The 22,966-nt window shown below is 40.2% G+C and overlaps 1 protein-coding gene and 1 long non-coding RNA gene across 6 annotated transcripts in view; one reads left to right on the forward strand and one right to left on the reverse strand.

The window, feature by feature from the left end:
• LOC138775172 (uncharacterized) overlaps nt 1–5,508 on the forward strand; it is a 42,573-nt gene extending 37,065 nt beyond the window's left edge. Inside the window, exon 3 of the long non-coding RNA XR_011360518.1 lies at nt 5,367–5,508. This is a non-coding gene — a long non-coding RNA (uncharacterized lncRNA). The remainder of the gene's footprint in view (nt 1–5,366) is intronic.
• Nucleotides 5,509–10,461: 4,953 nt separating this feature from the next.
• TBC1D30 (TBC1 domain family member 30) overlaps nt 10,462–22,966 on the reverse strand; it is a 116,007-nt gene continuing 103,502 nt past the window's right edge. For 3 of the 5 annotated variants that reach the window (XM_069974626.1, XM_069974615.1, XM_069974645.1), the window contains 4 exons: nt 22,388–22,527; nt 18,489–18,695; nt 17,697–17,735; nt 10,462–12,353 (listed from right to left, as the gene is read on the reverse strand). In XM_069974626.1, the coding sequence (XP_069830727.1) occupies nt 11,602–12,353; nt 17,697–17,735; nt 18,489–18,695; nt 22,388–22,527 (1,138 nt within the window). In that variant the 3' untranslated portion in view covers nt 10,462–11,601. The remainder of the gene's footprint in view (nt 12,354–17,696; nt 17,736–18,488; nt 18,696–22,387; nt 22,528–22,966) is intronic. The other 2 variants (XM_069974636.1, XM_069974656.1) reach the window with 1 other exon arrangement.

Raw genomic sequence — 22,966 nt, forward strand, 5'->3', positions numbered from 1 at the left:
GACTATTAATATATCAGAAAAGTGTAGGCTGACAACAATGGAGATGCTTATACTTGTTGTTCGCTACCTTAATGGTCACTTCTTGCATCTATAATTTCTATATCACTACTGGGGCCGTATGTTATGTGATGTTATGTTATTTTCTTTTTTGTGCCCTACATATTGTATTTGTTCACAATGACTTTTATGGAAGCTTGTTGCGCCTTCCGCATTGTTCTGCTTTTCTTTCTTATTCCTTTCTGTTAAAAGAAAATTCCTTTCACTAAACACATTTAAAGTAAAAAAAACAAGTATTGGGGCGCTATAGGCAACAGCTGTTTCACTATGTTCCCATAGCTTCTCCTGAGCCAAACTCACCTGCATTAATCCCGTGCTGCTCTAGCTCCACTGGTTAGTTCTGACTTTGGGGTGGGAGAAATTATCACTGCCTGGCTCCAAACTTCAAGGGAGGCAGGGCCCTCCCTCCTGCCATCACTCAGCTTTTCAACTGTATCGGCACCCTAAGGCTGTGGTTATACATAGCTTTTTTTGTTCATTTTCCATGCACTTTTCTGCACTAATCTAAACACAGCCTAAGAGGTTTTTTAAATTGACATTGCTCATTTACGTAAACAAAACGCACAATCCAGTTCACATCTAAAGACTGTATGAGGCTGTAATCACACATGTGATAATGTTGTGGTACAATTTCGGTTTTTGCCACCGTTGTAATTTTTGTAATAGAAAAGAAAACCATCTATTAAAACATCAGCTAACAAAATATATGTAACAATTTTATGGAATCAGAAGGGTCATGGTACCCACACAGAATACAGACACGACAAAAACAGGGGGTTTAAGTAATGAGGTTCCTATATAATATCACAAATAGAAAGGGAGTCCCACTGTTAATTACAGATTTAGTAGCTGTAAGTATTGGGAGTAGCAATTTAGCGAAGTTTAGCTAGCATTTTAGCTAAGTTCCTGCAAACTTTTTGGGAGGAACACAGATAAATTACTGGGGTCGGCGCTGTCTCTATATTATATATATATATATATATATATATATATATATATATATATATATTCTCTTTCTCAAACATTAAATAAAATATTAAGAAACACAGAAAAATGAAGTAGAAAAATAAATTAAATTACAGTAAGGGTTGGTACTTTTCATAGGAGGAAATTTCAAGTGGAAGCCGCTTGAAATTCTGCCTGTCCCATTAATTTAATGGGATTTCTCATGCACCTCCAATCAAAGAATGGACATAAGATTACAGATGAGCAAACTTAAAGTAAGTTTGACCAAACCCAAACCTGATTGCTTGGCCGTTGAATCCCAAAGCCTGGAAAAGATGGATGCATGCATTTCATGATTGCTAATCAAGTAATAGCTAATCACAATATCAGGTGTTATATACCAGTTTTTAAAGCCTATTTGCAAATTCTATGGTTGCATGAAATATATTCACTGCACCAAAGTATCGGCCTGATAGGCAGAGTGCCAGTTGCTGGCTACACACCTAACATGTCTGTGATGAATATGGACAGCCCTGTCCCTATTCATGAGTGTGTAGTTATATTATATGTGGTTATGAAAGTGCAACACTATAGACTGTTATGTGTATTCCACTCACTATAGCTTGTCAAAACATCATAAACTCTGGGCAGTTTATTGAGGGTCTCTGGTCAGGAAACACCAGGCCTGGTTTATTGAGGGTCTCAGGAAACCTGGAGTTCTTATCTACTTCAAAGAATGGATAGACCCACTGAAGCACAACACCCCCCAACCATAGGTCAATGGTTCAATTACAGGACATATGCAATGAGGTGTCCCTGGTCCTTCCCCATTATCACCTAAACAGCCAATTAGGGACAACTCATTATCCTAATCACCTGATGGGCGGCCAATTAGGGACAACTCATTATCCTAATCACCTGTTGGGTGGCTCGGAAATCTGAGCTGAGTTTTCACTGTATAAAATATGGTGCCAACAGCTAAACTTGGTGGCAGAGTTGGGGGTCAGTCTGACTGAACTGCGATCCATGATTTCTCCTACCCCCTGGGAAGGCAACAACTATTCTAAGTGTTAGATAGTTTCTGCTTATTTCTCCCTTTTATTTTATACTGTTATTGCATGTATGTCATCTTATTTACCTTTTTTTTTGTAAGCACTGTACCTTTTGTCTATTAAAGCTTAAAACTTTAATAAGTTTGGTCCTTGTATGCTCTAAGAATCCATAGCCTTTGGATGTAGCATTTTAACCCTGTGAGTGCCAGTGAGTGGTGTTGTGGGTTGACCGTGTCCTTTTACACTTAATTTAAAAGATGGTGGCAGTGTGTGTGTGTTGGGGTGCTGGGACTGTGTTGGGGTGTGATTTATGCTCAATTTGCCACCTGAGTGAAAGGTGAGTGCAAGATTGAGTGATTGGAAATATATTAACCCCTTGCAGTGGCATCCCCGTCACGTGCTGGTGTGTACGTGACAATGTCTACTTTTATTTGCTTCGTAATTTAGGTCATCTTAGCCAAGTTACAATAGATTATTTGTGAAATAATACAAAAAAGTAATAAACCCCTGCAGTGACTGACTTGCTTCACTCTGAATGAAGAGGTTTTGTTATACATTATTATGATCTGGTGACGTGTGATATAATTTTGACATTAGTAATTAATGCTTTCATTACTACAGACATTTACAGTGAATACAACAGACTTAAAGGGGTGATGCCGCAAAGCAGAGAATGTATAATCAGATGTGTACCATATACATACATGTGCAGGAGAAAATATGTGCTGTTCCTAGTAAAGTAATCTACATCACTACAGCACTGCAGACCATGGTTGTGTTCCCACAACGTCTTTTGATAAAAATGGACATCAATGACCATGATTTATGTATTATGATTTATCATAAGACAGAAGTTTTTCACGTTAAAAAGACGTTGTGGGAACATAGCCAATCTTCCAAAGACCATGACCAGTGGACTTTGTACACGTCCGCTTGTCGTTGCCTTTCAGCATGCGCTATTACACTGAACGATAAGTGACCCGAATGGCCAATAGTAAGGCTGATAATCGTTCAGTGTAATAGGGCCTGAAGTATATATAGGTAACACATAAAATAATGTTATGCAGTTTAAAACACAGAACCCTGGGCATAAATAGACTTATTTCTCGAGTGAGCGAACCCAAATGTGCATCATTTGATTACCGGTAGCTAAAGAAGTTGGATGCCCGGGTTCACTCATCTCTACTTATTTCCTACCCTGGATTTTATATCCTTCAGTCATATTCAGAAGAATGTATTTAATAGGTTTAGGGTCTACCTTTCGTGGTAAATACTTGAAATCAAAGTATTTTAGGAGTGATCCCTTCGTCAGACAGGTTGATTCATTTGTGAACTTGTCTGACGAAGGGATCTTGTGAATCCCGAAAGCTCACAGCTCTAACAATTTTTTGTTGGCCAATAAAGGTATCACTCCTAAAATACTTGGATTTCAAGTATTTACCACGATATGGATTTTTCTGGCTAACACGGTACCATACTATACATTTTTTTAGGGTCTACCTTTCAAAAATCATTGGTATAATAATCAAATATTTCAAGTGTCTAGTAGGTTGTTAAACCTTTATGTTAAAAAATAAAATTATACATACAGCATAAGAATCGTATTATCACAGAGCACATGTCATAACAGCAGAATCTCTATGAATGATCTCTGCAGTCTGAATCATGTCATTTGTTAAAGTAGCATAGAACAATACTGCCCTCTGCTGTTCAAACTAGTTAATAAGCATATTTTAAAACACAATAAAATCTATTGGTTTTGATTTATTGTATGTCTGCAGTAACGTGGGGTAGCTAGGTGTTGTTAGCAGTGGGCTAGGTATAGGGGTACCAACAAGGAGCTTGTCATGGTGGCCAGGAGTTGTATGCCCACCCCCAAGTATACTAACACTAGGCTTTGTAAAGGTAGCACTAGATGTGTGGTTGCTGGTGCAATGCAAAAATGAGCACGTACAACAACGTTGTAGTAACCAAACGTCCATAGAATTGAAGTGAGACCTAGTTACAGAGATGTCGGGTAAGCAGTGAAGGCTGGAATACAGCTCTCGGCTAGGCCTTCATACGAAAAATCTCCATTAGGTGTAACCTAAAGCATCTAGAAACTAATAGCAGATAAAACTATTATAACCATAACCAAAACTCTCCGTCTAACACAAGGAAGAAAAAGATGTCCTGCCAGATGAAGCAGGCCAATTATAAAAATAGGACCAACAGCTTGTGAGCGAGTCGTACTGAAAAGGATTAACAATAATAAAAAGAAAGAAGAAGAGAAATCTCAAACGCCCAATCGAGACAAGGAGTGTGAGAAAAGGCTGTACAGTGCCATATTCACGTATACAGATACCTGACTGTCGCAGGTCATATCACTCAGATGTTGTTACAGGGAGTTTTAGGTTTCCCAGCGAACCCGTAAGGTCTGACTGGCAATACCATGATGTTAGTTTAAAATGCTGCATTAATTAGTAACTCCTTTCAGCGGACGACCAGACCTGTATGTACTTTTTCCATTTAATAAAGAAATTTTTTGCTGACCGCTCCTTGTCTCGAAGCACAATTATTAATTCCCGATGTAGAAGGGAATCCATATAGTCACAAATTTCCCCTATCTGGGGTGTGGTGGGTTGCAGCCAGTGTCATAAGATACACTTGAGGGCCACCAAGAGGAACAAGTGAATCCCTTTGTGTGCCACCAGCGTGGAGTAAGGGTCAGAAGGGACAGTGGGTATGTAATGGAAGATATAGGCCAGAGGGTCCAGCGCTACAGTCATTAGCCACACGTTCTTTATGAATGCACTCACTCCTTTTCACACATCCTCAATCGAGTGACAGTGCCACACACAATGAAGTAAGTCAGCCCTAGGGAGCTGGCATTTGGGACATTTGTCTAAGTGCACAGTGTGAGTGTCTCTAAATGGTATATTAAACGCATAAGTCGCTTTGTGTAGCATTCTAAGGTGAGTTTACCTCAGGGATTCGCTGGGGGTAGCTTGTCTGACATAGAGGATACCTTTCCTCAATTTCTCAGGCAGGTCATCAGTCTGAAAGGAGGTCGACCATTTGGTTAGAGCTTTATCCTCTACAATTTTCAGAGAGACCCCTTTTAGTGTTTTATAGATGTCAGATAGAGAATCATGTCTCGAGGCAGGGCCTATGATAGAGTCAAACACATTCAATTGTTCTAATTTGTCACAGCGGGTTAGACCGTATATTACAAACGTGTGAATGGGGCTGTTTTTTTTATTTAAAAAAAAATTTACAGTGGTGTATTTATAAGGAATGTAAAGTAAAAATGTATACTTCCTCTCCCGGCAGGATCCACTTCTGGAATCAAAAACTGTACAGTTATGTCAGCCGTACAAGTAGAAAATTGAAAAGGCGAGTGAACATATATGACATTATCTATATACGCTGAAGAAATCCGTCAGTGACATTGAGGCACTTTATAGAAAGGCGTCAGGGATCTGCAGCATATTTACAGTTCTATGCTATTGAGAAATTAAGTGCGCCACCTTGAGGTGGGGATCTGAACAGCAGATAACACAATCAGGAAGCATATTGGATGTTTTTGTTGAAGCGTTAAAACTATTAATCTAAATATTAAAGATTTGTGCTGGTATCTGATGTTACAATGTATGCTATTAAGTGTATTATAGTACTGAACATCTGCGTCTTCACATACATGAATTAGGGTTTGTTTTTATGTTATTAGAGAAGGTCACTTTAAGAGTTCTCATTAGCTGACATAAGTATGCACCTGATGTGGGTGCTCTGTTCTGTTCAGCTATTTAGTGGATTTCCACTTCTGCCCTAGCTAGCCATGAGTAAGGGTGTCGGAAGCACACCAGAAACCCGTAGGCGTTCATTCTTAGCATCCTACTTTAAGAAAAAGATAGATACTATCCGTCAGATCATCTCCCAGTCCCCAGGTAATATTAATCCTCTTCCCTCTCAGCATTTGAACCAGTAACAGAGGAGGAAGTCTCCAGACTATTCTCCTCCTCTTGTCCCACAACCTGCCCTAGTGACCCTATTCCTTCACACCTTGTCCAGTCTCTCTCTCCTCTCACTACTTACCTAACTAAAATCTTCAACCTCTCACTCTCCTCTGGCATCTTCCCCTTGACTTTCAAACACTCTGTCATTACTTTATTACTGAAAAAACCCTCCCTAGACCCATCCTGTACAGCCAGCTATCGACCTGTCTCTAATCTCCCTTTTATCTCTAAACTCTTAGTACGTCTGGTCTATTCCCGCCTAACCTGCTACCTCTCTGACAACTCTCTTCTTGACCCCCTTTAATCTGGTTTCCGTCCTCTCCATTCTACAGAAACTGCCCTTATGCTATGTTTACACGGAGCAATAATTCGCCCAATCGATCGTTTAACGATTTTGAAGCAACGATTTGGTTTTGATAATCAGCGTTTAGACAAATAAATTGTTAGAAAAATTATTGGAAAATTCGTAAGAAAAATCGTATTGCGATCGTTTTTAAGATCGCTTAAGCCCATCTTTTACATAGGGTAAATCGGTGAAAGACTGTTTACACTAAGCGATCTGCGAATTTTCAGAAAACGACGAAAGACGATTTAAGAACATGTTAAAAGATCAAAATGAACGATTTCTCGCTCGTCGTTTGATCGTTTGCTGTTTACACTGTAGGATTATCGCTCTTTCCTGGTTTTCCTCCTCTCTCTCTGACCGCTCCTTTAGTATATAATTTACTGGCTCCACCTAATCTTCTCTCCACCTTAATGTTGGGGTTCCCCAGGGATCAGTCCTGGGCACTCTCCTTTTCTCACTTTACACTTTACCCATCGGACAAATCATCAGCAAGTTTGGTTTTTAGTACCATCTCTATGCTGATGATACCCAGCTATATACCTCCTCTTGTGATATCACCCCCGCTCTTCTACAGAACTGTCTCTCTGCCTTCTCTAACGTTATGTCCTCCCTATTCCTAAAACTAAACCTTGCTAAGACTGAGCCGCTTGTATTCCCTCCCTCTGCTAACCACCCTCCACCTGACCCCTGGACAACAAGCCCGCTGCCTTGGGGTTATGTTTGACTCTGATCTCTCCTTCATTCCCTATATTCAATCCCTCTCATGTTCCTGTAATCTGCATCTAAAAAACATCTCTAAAATCCGTCCCTTTCTTACTATGGAATCCGCTAAACTCTCATTGTTGCTCTGATTGATTCCCGTCTAGACTATTGCAATTCCTTACTAATCGGCCTTCCTTCCTCTAAACTCTCCTCTCTCCAGTACATTCTCAATGCAGCGGCCAGGCACATTTCCATGTCCAGCCACTATACCAATGCCTCCCCCCCTGTGCCAGTGACTACACTGGCTCCCTAATAAACACAGGATACAATACAAAGTCCTCCTGCTCACCCACAAAGCTCTCCACAGTGCTGCACCTCCCTATATCTCCTACCTCATCTCTGTCTACCGCCCTACCCGTGCCTTACGCTCCTCTAACGACTTAAGACTAACAACCATCTTAATCCGCACCTCTCACTCCCGTCTCCAGGACTTCACCCGAGCTGCACCAGTTCTATGGAATGCATTACCCAAGACTGTCAGACTCACCTCCAATACACAAAGCTTCAAACGTGCCCTCAAAACACATGTGTTTAAACAGGCTTACCAGGTTCCCTGAATTGATACCCCCCCCCCTTCCCCAAATACATACGCCAGGCATTCAAGCACTTAGACCTGTAGCAGGCAGGCATTGGTTGGTGACTGCTTTACTCACCTTCACCTGCACTGCCTTATTTATAAAGATGGCCGGACCATGCTAAAAAGTAAGGACATTGCCCCTCTGCCATTTTGTCTCGCACCCCCTCCTAGTAGTCTGTAAGCTGATGCATGCGAGTAGGGCCCTCACTCCTCATGTATGGATAATTATATGTAGATCTCTGTAATGCCTGTTTTATGTCTATTTATGTACCCCCACAATTGCAAAGTGCTGCGGAATCTGTTGGCGCTATATAAATAAAAATTATTCTTCTTCTTAGGAATATTTCATTGCACATGTTTAAGTGCTGTATAAAACTTGAAGAACGCATCACAAGGTTTGCTGGACTCATTTATTACCTGTCTATATGTTTAACAAATATATTTTATACTGTTAAAAGGAATAAAAACAAAAGCCAAGTAGATGCTGCTGTACGCCATAATATTGATATGGAAATGGTGAAACTGTGACAAAAACGCAGTGTGAACCCATGAGCTGTTTAGCTTTACGTCTTGTCATACAGCTGGATGCAGTCCAACCTACTTTTTAATGTCAACATTGATGATTTAATGACCCAGTACAGATTCTTATACATAAAATAAATAGCTTAGAAAACAGCAAACGTGTCTATATATTTCCATTAAATACAAACCCATGCTCTTTATTTTTTCATATCATCTAAATGTGTTTTTTCATAGTGATATATTCAGGCTCACAGCCTTGATGAATCTTTCACATATAGAAATCTCCCATTCCCTCCCAATGTTGCTACAACGGCATTCACAATATGGCTTAAGATTAATTTGGTATGAATTTTAATGAGCACTTGCATTATCATTAAATCAGCAGGGAAGGTTATATACTACATCTTTACTATTTACTTCATTTATTATGTTTTGCCTGTTTCCTATATGAAATACAATGCTATAAAATTAGCCACTAGGGGGCTAATCAAACATGGCGTAAAGTGAAAGTGGCTCAGTTGCTCCTAGCAACCAGATTCCACTTTACATTCCTCGGAAAATTAAAGGTGGAATCTGATTGGTTGCTAGGGGCAACTGAGCCACTTTCACTTTGCACCATGTTTGATCTCCCCCTAGGTGTCTTACTTACTGGAAAACTGCAGTCAACTGGCCCAGTGAAGAAGATGAATGCTGATTGGCCTGCAGCTGTGCACACTCCTTTTCATTGCTGCTGCAGAGTAAACTAACTAAACTAATGGTCCTTTTACACGGAACGATTATCGTTTGAATTTTCACGATAACGATCAAATTCGAACGCAACGAACGATCAAACGATGAGAAAACGAGAAATCGTTTATTTTGATCTTTCAACATATCATCAAATCATCGATGGTCGTTCGCAAAAAATTTGCAGATAGTTCCGTGCAAACAGTCGTTCACCGATTTAACCTATGTGCGAGATAGGCTTAAACGATCGCAAAACGATTTTTCAGTGTGATATATCGTTCCGTCTAAACGCTGATAGTTATAAAAAAAAAAAATCGTTACTTCGAAATCATTAATCGTGCGATTGGCCGAATTATCGCTCCGTGTAAAAGTACCATAAGGGTCCATTTACACAGACCGATTATCTGACAGATAATCTGTCAAAGATCTGAAGCCAAAGCCAGAAACGGATTTAAAGAGAGGAAAAATCTCAGGCTTTTCTTTATGACCTGATCTCTGTTTAGAGTCTGTTCCTGGTTTTGGCTTAAAATTTTTGGCAGATAATCTGTCAGATAATCTTTCTGTGTAAATGGGCCCTAAAGCAAATTGTATTAAGTAAAAAAGGCCTGCCCACATGCTCTGAGTGAGAGCAGAAGCATGAGCAGTACGGTGAGGCACTGAAGAGACCGCTGGAGCTGCGAAATTAAAATAAAAACCAACAGCATACATAAGGGATACATGAACTCTATACTTTCTGGGGAGCTATTTTTGGGTGTCATGGTAGGTACACTTTAACCCCTTAACGACAGATGACGTATATTTACGCCATCTCGCCACTAGGGGAGTTCGGGGGGGGGGGGGAAACTATTAAATTATCACATTCCTTATCTCGCACGGTAAACTTGAGCACTGGAGGTAGAGTGGGCCGCCCCCAGTGGGAGGGAATTCCCTCCCCTGTATGACGCGGCTCCCTTAGAAAGAATGGAGCCGCGTCATACAGGGGATGCCCGGCCTACCTCCAGTGCTTGAGCACCGGCCGGTTCCGTTGCATAGAACAGCGCCGTGCACGGGAACTGGCTTCCGCGTGACGGCACCGTTCGATCCGTTGGTTCAGATTAAAGAGGATGTACCTGGTGGTACATCCTCTTTAAGGCAAGGCTAGGTTCACACTGCTTTTTTGCAATGAAAAAAACAAATACATTTGTGTGCATCCATTTTGATAAATTTTTCCATTGTAAAAAAAAACAACAAACGGATCAAAACGGATGTTTTTTTTTTAACGGACACAAGTAGTGTCCACTACGTTTTTGTGTCCGTCCGTCCTTTTTTTTTTTTACAATGGAAGTAAATGGAAATACGGATAAAAATAGATGCACACAAATGCATCAGTTTTTTGTAAAAAAGCGGATTGCAAAAACACAGTATGAACCTAGCCTCAGACTTGTATTTGTGGGACCTAGAAAATGATTGGTCATAATTACTCCACCAACACTGTGCTGTTCTAGTACTTTATTAATGAAAAGAATTAAGGAGACAACACATACCACACATATCTAGATTCCACCTTGCAATTTTACCTTTCTAGAGAAACCATGCATTTGGCACTTGAAATATGAAGAAATGGTATTTGTGGATCAGCATTACAAGTATTTGGACATTTTACAGATGAAAAGTAAAAAGTTACTACATCATTGAAACTTTTCTATGGAACACAGACAAAGATCAGCAAGAACATCCTAACTGCATTCTAGAAAGAATCATTTCTTTCTAATAATAGCTGCAGAACAAGTCAACACAAAATGCAAAGTAAAGCATGCATTACTAAAAGCATTCCTATGGAAACCAGTCCTATCACTGTCAGACAATGTCATTTCCCAGGCCAATGAGGCAAGACAGGCTTTTCGACCATGCTGCCTCACTACACAAACCTTGGTTATGTACACAATTTCATATAGAGGACAGTTGTATAATTAAATAAGATTATACAATGGTAAACGACATCAGCACTGCATAGATAATATAAATATTCCACTATTCTGTTGCTCTGCAATAACTTACCTGTGTGTCAATTTCACAATACTGAAGCATAAGCCAGATGGCCACTGGATTATACTTATGCATCCATACAATGTGCATATGCTGACATTTGGCAACTGAAAATGACTCTACATAAAGTAATTTTTTAATAATCCCTTAATAAAAATAAATAGTAACATGATTTATTATAGCATATAAATCCTGGTTTGGGAACAAGTTCCACTGAAAATGGGTGAATTACTTTTTCTGTGCCTTTCCATATACAGCACATCAAACCAATGTCTTTGGCTAGAATACACATTATGCCATTTATATTTTTCCTTACTCGTCAGAAAGAATGACAAAAACAACAAAGATTTCAATATATATGGCAAAATGTAAGAATGTTAAATAATCATAACAGAAATCCAATGATTCTTTACATATAAATCTAGCGGACTCCCTTTCAGCCTTTTACAGCCAAATTCTCCTAAGCAAAATCTCATATGAAACCACAGATCTACAGAAGCATGTCAAGTGTGGACACAATTTCCATGAGAGATTAAGGACAGAGAAAATGAAATCAAAGAGAGTCTACGCTGAGAACAAAGTGCTAGAACTGTGTTATCGTTTCTTGCTCCCAGTTGCACCATTGGCAGGCTTGTTAAAGCTTCTGCTCATATGTGGGAAATTTACTGTTGGGGTTCTATTATTTGGCCCATACAACCCCAAATTCCTTGCAGCTGCAGATTTTCTAAGAGGCTTCACACTTGGAAAAGGGCTGAAAACAGGTCCTTTGGGGGACTTTGATAAAGTTCCACTGTCACTAGAGAAACTGTGTGCTTTTGATGGTGTTCTTTGAACATTTGGGACCACCTCGGAAAAGTCTTTAGGTTCACTACCAGAGCTCAGCTCCAACGTCTCCAGTTTGTTCTGCACAACTGTAACATTTGCATTTTCATCCTCAAAAACAGGCTCTGGGGAGTGTCCATCAGCCTTCATAACAGTCCTGTCTAAGTTGCTGTCTCCACTTTCCATAGTGGGTGCATCAGGTTCAATGTCCTCAGGTTCTTTGGCTGCATCAACCTGATCTTTAAGGATTTCGTTTTGCTCTTCTATCAATCCAACCGTGTCCCCATGGCCTTTAGCCCTTGCTATGTTTTTTCTATGAACGCGAATGTGGGTACACCATGGAGAAGTCAGCTTTGCTCTGGATTCCTCATTGGGTAGGATCATGGATTTAGAAGATGGTAACTGGATGACTGTGTTTTTAGAAGCTCTGTTGACTTGCTTTAACTTCTTGCCGAGTAACAGGTGGTTTATTACCGGGGAATTATTAACTTGGGATGGCAGTATGCTGCTCACTGGTCCTTTATCTGAAATAAGGTGAGACAACATTTTGTAGCTATAAAACATGTAAAGTCTCTTTTCTTCAACACATTTACCACAACAACTACTATCTGCAATTACTTGATTGATGTTTGCATTTATAGTAACAATGGATGGATTGCTTTGAAGACACATTCAGGACTATCAGTCAGAAATTTTAAATCGTTGCTATAGTTTAAATAAACTTTCGACATGTCAAAGGTTTTGATCAATCAGGATCTGGGGGCTCAGACCTTGAGCAGGGAGAAGCACTTGTGAAGCATTCTAAGTCTCCCCATCTCTAAGTCTATGGAGTCCATCTTAACACAGGGAGATGTAGGGTTGTGATGCGGTGCACGGAAAGGACCACAGGTCTTAAAACAATAGAACATAAGAAATAATTCATAACCAGTAACAATAGAGGTCTCATATAGAAGATGAAGGAGAGGATGCCATTACATACTGAGGACAGGTTTAAAATTAATATTCTGCATTGCCCAAATAATGTTGAGAAGATCACTTACATCATTAAAAAAGTTAAAGTATTTAGGTGTCTGCTGAGAGAGAGAGAGTGGTATTTTCATAGGATTATTAGGGCTTTGAAGCCAAATATCCCACTGAAAGAGGAATTCTAATTTGTACCAGGAGGTTAGGTTTAAATTACTGATAACGTAGGCAAGTGTAGGGGGTCTTTAGAACCCCAGTTCTTTGCAATTCTCAGTCTCACCAAAGTGATGGTGGTGATAGAAACTTGCCCACTTTTTCACTGGGCAATCCCACTGGACATGTAGGAAGGTGCCTACTGAGTCACACCTCCAGCATAAGTTAGAGGAACCATCAATATGTGATAATGTTGTGGGCACAAGGTACCATCTATATTTGAGTTTCTTGAGAAACACAAGATACAATGGTGTGAGATTGTTTACATTGATAGGAGATTGAGATTTAGAGCAATTCCTCCTGTTTAGATTTATATGGATCAGGTTGTGATATAGAAGATAAAAGAAGAATTTTGTAATTTTGTCTGGATATCCACTTTTTTAATATTGGTTCTGTCAACAGCCACCTGTACAGATCCGATTACCTATTATTAAAGCAAATGTACCATCAGGAACGTTCGCTTTAAGTGTTAAATATGAATAGAACAGTGCTGGTGCTGTGGTTCTTTTTTTTGAACTGCGGTCCGGTTCCTGCGCACAGCGCTGGTCTATTCCCGGGCACAGCCCAGGCTGAAGCACTGGAGGTGGGCCATTATGAAACGCTTAAACTGAATGTACCTGATGGTACATTTGCTTTAAGTAGTTTAGTGGAGGACACGGCATCTGTAAGAACTTATAAAAATCGGAGTTAGGTAATTGGTAAGTATTGCGTAGATAGATAAATTTAAGTCCGGCATATGGCTCTCTAAAACTGATATGTGCGCGTTTTTATGATCAAACAGAAACAAATTTGATTTATTAATGAAGTTGTTTCAAGGAGAAAATATTGCACTTAGATGGGTGTGGGAAAGTCACTTTTGAATTAAAAATTGAAGCGGCTAGAAGCTTTAACCCTTGGTTTCCTTGTATTCCATATGAAGTTTGTAATTGAGGATTGTATTTTTTAAATCTATAAAATAGGAAGGAAAATAGGGACATTCCTCATGAATTAAAAGGATCTTGGGCAAAATTAACATTTTAATTTCAGCTATTGTGCCTAGCTAGGAAACTCCAAATGTTTTGCATGATGTTTCTTTAATATCAGTAAGGAGTGGTATGTAATTAGCTGCAAGTATAGAAATGACAGACGCTTTCAAGTGGATTCCAAGGTATGGTAGAGCATCCTCCACCCACAAAGATTTAAAACATGGAAGCACCATGTTTTAAATCTAGGATTTAGATTGATTCATTTTATAGAATGAAACCTTGCCAGAGTCAGAAAGAACATGTACTAAGTTTGACATTGCTGTTTTAGGGTTAGGGCAGACTATGATTACATCACCGGCAAAGAGACCGATACAATGTTCTTTAGTTCCTACTTTGATCCCCTTTATGGAATTATCCATTCTTATTCTTCTGTCAACGGCTCCATTACAAAGGCAAAAATGAATGGGAATAAGGGGCAGCCTTGGAGTATTGCATTTGTGATGTTAAATTTGCAGGATGAGAACCCTAATGAAAGGACCACTGCAGTAGGGGGCGAGTATAATGTCATAATGGTATGTAATGTTACCGGATAGTCCAAAATTACACATAACAGCCTTCAGATACCCCCCAGTTGACCATCTTTCTCAGACTTCAAGCAGTAGAGAAGGTGTTCAACATTGTTACCCACTTTGATACAATGTAGTAAGCTTGTATAACAGTGTAAATTTGCTGTGCCCTCCAAATATCACAGCACACAGCCAATAATGTCTAAACTCCTGGTGACAAAAGTGAGTATACCCCTAAGTGAAAAATGCGACTCAATGGTGTTACAGGCTTTTAGGTATTAATGGGGAGCAAGTGTATTAAGTTTTTTATTATGGTTCTCACATGCTCTCATTCTGGTCACTGGAGGTTAGCATGGAGTTGCAGCCCGGCGGCCAGGACTATACACCGGTTTTACAAGAAAGGCTCCAGTCAGAACAGGCCTCACCAAGGTCGACGAAAGAAGGTGAGTACCTGTGATCGGCATCATTATAGTAGTCTTTTAAAAATAGACCTATGAGTGCTGCCAGTATTGCTGCAGAGGTTAAAGGGTAGGGGTGTCAGCCTGTCAGTACTCAGTATGCTTGTCTTTAACAAATGTATGGTCTAAGGACATGCATTACTGGAACTATGTCCTGTGGTCTGATGAGACCAAGATAAACATCTTAGGTTTAGATTGTGTCAAGCAAGTGTGGCGGCAACCGGGTGAGTTGTACAAAGATAAGTGTGTCTTGCCTACAGTCAAGCATAGTGGCGGCAACACAACATATTGACATTTTGGGCAAAAATTGATCATTTTTTCTTAGGGGTGTACTCACTTTAGTGCCAGTGGTTTATACACTAATGGCTGTGTGTTGAGGGCACACCAAATATACTGTGTTATATCAGCTTGGAACAGCCCCTTTCACTTGTACCACAGAATAAATGCATTTTCTATGGTCTGTTAAATATATTAAAGTAAATATATTAAAGGTACCATGTGTCTCCTGGCCTTAACTTCTGACAGGATATTGGAACATGAATTATAGCTGACAGATTCCCTTTAAAGCAAATTTATAGCTAGTTGGCATCAGGGAGTCTCCTTACAGTTGATGTAAAAACATTAATCAGTTTGCACATATGACATATATAATCAATACTACAAGTATTAGATTGTCTAAAGCAAAAAGCCTGTCTTTATAGCTGAAGTCATAGGTTTCCATATGCTCAAACTAAAGTCACTAAAACTCGTATTTCTCCTTTCCACAGATTCAATTTCAATAAACTATAGTTGAATATCTACTTTGTACATGACAAGCATTTCTTTTAGTAGATCAGAACTTTACATGTGTAAAGCTGCTACATAGCTTGGAATATTCCAAGAGAGGATGTCATAGCTTTGGAATCTTCTGAGTGACATGATGTGAAATCACTTGAGGAGTAGCTGTGGTAGGATTTTAATGCTTTTAAGGCCTACGGCCTACTTGCCCCTCTGCATATATAGAAAATCATACAATCAAAAGCAGAATTGTGGACCTCCATATGGCTGGTACCGCCTTGCAAGCAATTTCCAAAGGCCTGAGGTTCCCATGTATATATGTTCAAATGATAATATGAACACTTAAACAACCATGGAATCACATAGCAATCATACCATTCAGAAAGGAGATGCAAGAACAACAGGAAGCTACTGGAGGAAACAGGTACAAAGCTATCCATATCAACAGTAAAACATGTCCTATATCAACATGGTCTGAAATGCCGCTCAGCAAGGGAGAAGAGACTGCTGAGGACATAAGAACTGTTTGGCTACAATGCTCATAGCTATATATGTAGGGGAGGGAAGGTGAAGCATGGGGTGGCAGCATTATGTGGTGGGGGTGCTTCGCTGCAGGAGGGACTGTATTAAGTATTATCTTAAAACATTAGCCACGAAGTTACAGCTTGGGGGTAAATGGGACTTCAAATGAACAATGATCCCAAGCGTATTTCCATAATTGTAGCAAAGTGGCTTAAGGTACTGTAGTGGCCTTTATAAAGCCTTGACCTCAACCCCATGGAAAATGTATGGGAAGAACTAAAAAAGCATGTGTAAACTCAGGAGCCTACAGGCCTAAGGGTTATTTTAGATGCACAGATTTGTCGGTCGCGAGGGTGCAAACGAGCACAAGTCAGCAAGGAGCTCAAATGCAGTGCCTTTATAAAGGTATGGCAAAATGGTAGGCAGGGCCGCACAAACAATCCTTGTATCGTTCGTGCAGCATTTGAAACTGAAAGCACGGATATGTATGTACCTTTGCTGTCAGTTTCCAGATTATAAGCAGTGTATACCTATCATACGTGCTGCCTATAAACCGGCATCCGGCTGTTCAGTCTTCTGTCTGTAACCCGCCTGCTGCAATCATTCTGGAGGAGGCGGGACCTAAAGATACAGCCGGCGGCTGGACTGGAGACCCGGATACCGGATGACAATCAGCACACAAGGTAAGTATATACTGCTGCTTGTGATCTGGAAACTGACAGCACAGATATATACCTATCTGTACTATCCGCTTCCTTTTATCTTTGCGAGCTGCACATCCCCTATTTACATAGGGAGATGTGTGGCCGACAACATTAAATGTTATAGCTTGTTCTAAAGACCTGATCAGGCGAGGATCAGGCATTTTCCCCCTCCTTGGCTGATCAGTGTCACTTTTACACAGGCCGATCATCAGCTGCAGGAGCGCTTCTAGCAAAAGGCCCTTAAGAGAGGCAACATATAGTATGATTAAAGTTCAGGAACTGTGGAGAGTTTTAATAAATGAGGCAGAGGTGTATGGAGACCTATATGACATCATCTGTAGAAGAAAACTGCCCTCCACCAATCAGACTGTATATGAAATCATCACCAAGTAATCACATATCTAAGCAAACGTGAGGATTCATTTTCATAATGGATTTGTGACAAATAAATTTGTAAAGCTGGCTGTGATTAAAGATATAAAAATATTCATGGTCATCCAGTGGGAAACATCTTTACAGACTTACAATATACACTATGTAAAAGTATAGTAGTGAGGGCGTGCAGTATATACCCTGATAGTCATACCACATGTTCATTTTTTAATTTAATTTAGGTATGATCAAGATGTTTCACAACAAAAGATGACCAATCATATGGGTTTAAAGCAGAACCAAAATAGGCATTTTCTTTTTAAATACCAGTATTAAGCTGATCCTTAGGATCAAATTCTTCAAGTCCTATGTAAAAAAAACATAAAACATGCAGATAAATGGTAAATGAAAAAACATGGCTAAACATTCTGATAATTACAATCTAAGCAAGAATAGTAAGGTCCTGGAAATATTGATCTTAATCAAGGTCTTCCTTCTTTAAAGGAGTATTCACATTTCAACTAACATAGATAGGGCTGTAGGGCTTGTCAAGTTAAATAGTTTTGCAAATGCATGCACTTTGTCTTTATCTAGGTTACCGACCACCAGTCTGTTCTAAAAGCAGTGGCCTGGCTATTATATACCTGCCAATCACCTAGAGGCCTCTAGATAACTTACAGACCAATGGTACCTGACACTGTATCTTTCAAAAATATTCCCAGGTACATCAGCTGGAGGTGCAATGCCCATGTAGGTACATTAATGCATAAATGGTGGACCTGCCCCTCTATTGTTTATTTGTGGAAATCCATATGAGACATGATTATACACATAATAGGGCATGAGATACTGTGGCATCTGGGTTTTGCCCACTTATTGGTAAACTTTGAAGACCTATTGCCCATAGACAGAGCAATTTTATTCCATATCTTAGTAACCAGAAGATCTAAAATTGCGCAGCAGTGGATATGAACAAAACTACCTACTATGACAGCAATTTTGTAGATAATCCAGTTTTCATGGGAATATTCCTTTAATTTCAAGGAAAGCAAACCAGGAACTGAAAATACATTGCCTTTATAATTCTACACACAATAGGGGTAGCATAGGAAAGGTTACCTGCACGAATGTAAACCTGATGGACTTGCTGCAGCTGCCTCTTCTTAATCCTGGAGTACTGTTGTTTTAGGGCATTGATATCAGTTGTCATGCGCTCCATCATCATACTATTAAAAACAGCATGATATTCTCCTCGACAAGAATCTATTGCGCCTGGGCTAAGCTCTGCAATGTTGCCAAATTTCAAACTCTGCTCCTCTTTTTGATCTGAAGAGTGAAGAAAAAGAATTGACATGTCATCTCTAAAAATTTGGTAATGAAGTTTCTTAGCAAAGTTAAACTGCAAGGTTTTTCAAGGTTTTAGTGAGTTTTCCAGAATTCCCCAGAAGCTGCCGCATGTTCACACTGAGCAAAATAGGCGGAATTTCAAATGCAGCCCTTGTCGCGCACACCACTTGAAATTCCACCTGGCAATGGGACAGACGGAATTTCAAGCAGTGTCCGCCCTGCTTGCAAGTCAGCCACTTTTGCTCAGTGTGAACAGGCCCTAACCCCTTGAAGTGATATTGTTTCCCCCCCCCCATCGATATGTGCAGTTCTCCGCAGCACTTAGAAGTTTACATGCTGCATAGCTCTTATTTACCTGTATAAAACACATCTTTGTGTAATCCGACCCTCCGTGACATCATCGGAATGGGCCTCTTCTACTCCAGTGGGGGGTGGGATTCCCCTTTTGTTGTGGCACGGTAAGCAGATAAGGATATGGCAACACCAATGCCCGAATGTGCCTGCACCAAAGACAATGAATCCTGGCCTCCACTGCATTAGGAGCAGTCCATTCCGATGACATCATTGATGGGACGGGGACTATGGCACAGGGGTAGGCAGAAAGATGGGGCACAACAGCCATAAGGCCCGCCTAGATGACATTGTTTTATAGAGGTAAATATGAGCTGTGCGCCATTTCGCTCTGCAGGAAGCAAAACGGAGTTGGAATGTGAGGTGGGGGGGCCTGGACTCTGGGTCTGCTGAAAGTATAATTTTTTCAGCGAAAAAATGATAAGGAAACCTATGTTTCCCTCTGTGCACATACTGGTGCGCATGGGATTTATGTAAGGGCAGTGCACCTCTACATAAATCTGCGAACCGTTGGCGCTGTGGGGACATTTTTAAGCCCAGTGCAAAAAACAATGTACTAACTAAATGTCCCCCTAAGTGACAGCTCCATAGTCTCTAATGCTGCAAGCACCTAGCCCTAGCTTCATACAGGTTGTAGTATCCTATCATTCATATTGGACTGACCAAGTAACAGGAGTGTCTTCAGCTTTATCTCATGTTAAAAACTACTCACTTTTGTATATAAGTTTGTAAAACATTTTTTGTAAGTAACCACTAAAAGTGGCATCATTGGGGTCAGTACCCTTTGTAATATACAATCGGCACCCCTGCAGTGTGACTGTTTTTAGGGCAGCCACATGCCTACCTGTGGACTGTCTGATCTGCAATCTGATCCTAGAGTCTGCCTCAGGCTGCCTCAGACTGTTTTTAAAAGTCCCCTCCTCCAATAGAAGTTAAAACTACTCTCTTTTTTTCATTTATATTTTTTTTTGTCATGTTATATATCAGAAAGAAAAAAAAAAACTATAAAAGTGACCAAAAATGTAGACATTATGGCCCAGATTTATAAAAGGGTGTAAACTGTACACTGGTGTAAACTGCCCACAGCTCAGCTTTTATTTTACCAGAGCTGAAAGCAGAGCTGTGATTGGTTGCTGTGGGCAGTTTAAACCAGTCCCTTTAACCCCTTAAGGTCAAAGCCAATTTTCATTTTTGCGCTTTTGCTTTTTCCATTTTATGTTTAAAAATCCATAGCGCTTGCATTTTTTCACCTAGAGACTTATATGAGCGCTTATTTTTAATTGTACTTTGCAATGACAGGCATTATTTTTCCATAAAATATGCTGCGAAACCGGAAAAAAATCATTTGCGCTGTCAAATTGAAAAAACAAAAAACAAATTTGTTTTGATTTCGAGGAGTTTTGGATTTATGCCGTTTGCCCTATGGTAAAACTGACTTGTTATGCATGTTTCTCAAGTCGTTATTATTACAACGATATGTAACATGTATAACTTTTATATTATTTGATGGCTTATAAAAAATTCAAACCATTGTTAAAGGACAAGTGCCATGAAAAACTTTTTCCCAGTAATTGAAGCACATTACAAAGTTATATAACTCTGTAATATGCATCAATCACCTATCTGCCTCCCTTCCCTGTCTTTTCCCCCCTCCACCCCCCCACCAGGAAGTGTCCTGACTCACACAGACCTGATTACTGTTGTCACCGTCACCAAGCTCTTCTCTCAGCTCCTTCTCCTGTTACACTAGCCTCCCCCCTCCCCTGCCTTGTCAGGTGACTCAGCTTGCTCACCTCCGATTGGCTGAACAACTGCAAGCCATCACTTGTCACATCTCACTTGCTTATCTTCCCTCAGACTGACTCCTGCACATAGGCAGCTCCCTCATACCCTCTCTCCTGCTGCTGTGGACTCAGTGAAGAAGTCATGTCACTAGAGAAGATAAGCTGAGCAAGCAGAGTCACCTGACAAGGAGGGGAGGGGGAGGCTGGTGTAACAGGACCTAGACCAGCCCTCCTGCTGATGACTCATCCTCACAAGAAGATCAGGTCTGTGTGAGTCAGGACACTTCCTGGTGGGGGGTGGAGGGGGGAAAAGACAGGGAAGGGAGGCAGATAGGTGATTGAAGCACATTACAGAGTTATATAACTTTGTAATGTGATTCAATTACTGGGAAAAAGTTTTTCATGGCACTTGTCCTTTAACAAATATATGTTCCTTAAAATCGCTCCATTCCCAGGCTTACAGCGCTTTTATCCTTTGGTCTATGGGACTGAGGGAGGTGTCATTTTTTGAGCCATGATGTGTTCTTTCTATCGGTACCCTGATTGCACATATATGACTTGTTGATCACCTTTTATTACATTTTTTCTGAATTTGATGCGACCAAAAATGTGCAATTTTGCACTTTGGAATTTTGTTGCGCTGACGCCATTTACCGTGCGAGATCAGGAATATGATAATTAAATAGTTCGGGCGATTACGTGCACGGCGATACCAAATATGTTCATTTGTTTATTTATTAATTTATATTTATAAAATGGGGAAAGGGGACTTGTATATACACAGTACTGATCTCTCGTAGAGATCAATGCTGTGTATATACACAGCAAAGATCGATTACATCGGTCATAGATTGCTTTGGCCCGGGCCAGCCAGAAGAACGGATATCCCCCTGCGATCACATTGCAGGGGGGAGATCCATCCCACTAGACACCAGGGACGTGAGGTCTGAAGCCCTTCAATGCAGCTGTCAGGTTTGACAGCTGCATTGAAGTGCTTAATTAGCCGGCGTGGCAACGGGACCCATGCCGGCTAATAGAGGCACTGCCCGGCAGCAGATTGTAGCCGGGAGTGGTGCCGTTCAGAGCGGGGTCCCAACGGGACCCCGCTCTGAACACCCCCGTGGCACCATGACGTACCAGGTACATCATGGGTCGCTAAGGGGTTAATAAATCTTCCCTATATTGGCATACATGTTAGGGTGTTTTTTCTATAAACTTTGATAAAATATTTGTTTAAAACAATGACTGTTTAAGAATAGTAAAATATTAGAAACATTATGTAAACAAGGGTAAAACTTCATTCGGACTGACCAACAGGATAAGGGTAACATGTCAGCTTTACCGTAAGGTGCATTACATAACAAACAACACCCCTCCCCATGAACTTTACCAAATTGTGTTTCTCAATTTCACCCCACAAATATTTTGGTGGTTTCAATGAAAATTGTCTCTGTCCACTGTGTCTTTAAAGGGTTAAGGAAAGAAAAATGATTTCAAGAAAACAAAAGCAATAAATGTCTATTTATTTTTATTTACCTCTTATTTGCCTCTGATACTTCTGCAATTCTGGAGCCAAAAGTCCACTAAATGGGCCAAGACACCCAACAGAATTGGCATTTATGTCATCATCATCAATGTCATTTTCTTCGTCACTGTCTTGCATCTTACTTGGGCGTCTAACATTTAAAAGATGATAAATACTTAACAGTATGCGGTTTTAATGCCATGGCTGGTTTAATGTTTGGTTCTAAATCATGATTATATAACTTAAGACCGTATCATGGAGCTTCCGCTTTCATTGCTAGAAACAACATCACTTGAACAATTATGTGAACATTCCATATTTTGATTCAGCTTAAAGGGGCTCGCCCGCTGCCCGCAAAAATTGCGTAATGCAAAGAAAGACTTTTTAAAGTTTTATCAGTATCGCCACAACTGTATTGACCCACAGGAAAAAAGTTAGGCCAATTAAATAAAACGAACACCTGTTTTTTTAAATACAGTACATCTTGTCCCACAAAATGAGCTTCCATAGGGCTACATGGATGGAAAGTAAAAAAAAAAAAAACATGGAGTGGGGGCAGCTAGTAAAATCTCATTAAAAGGTAAAGTCGG

Source organism: Dendropsophus ebraccatus, chromosome 1 (assembly GCF_027789765.1).
Source record: "Dendropsophus ebraccatus isolate aDenEbr1 chromosome 1, aDenEbr1.pat, whole genome shotgun sequence".
Taxonomy (NCBI): Eukaryota; Metazoa; Chordata; class Amphibia; order Anura; family Hylidae; genus Dendropsophus; species Dendropsophus ebraccatus.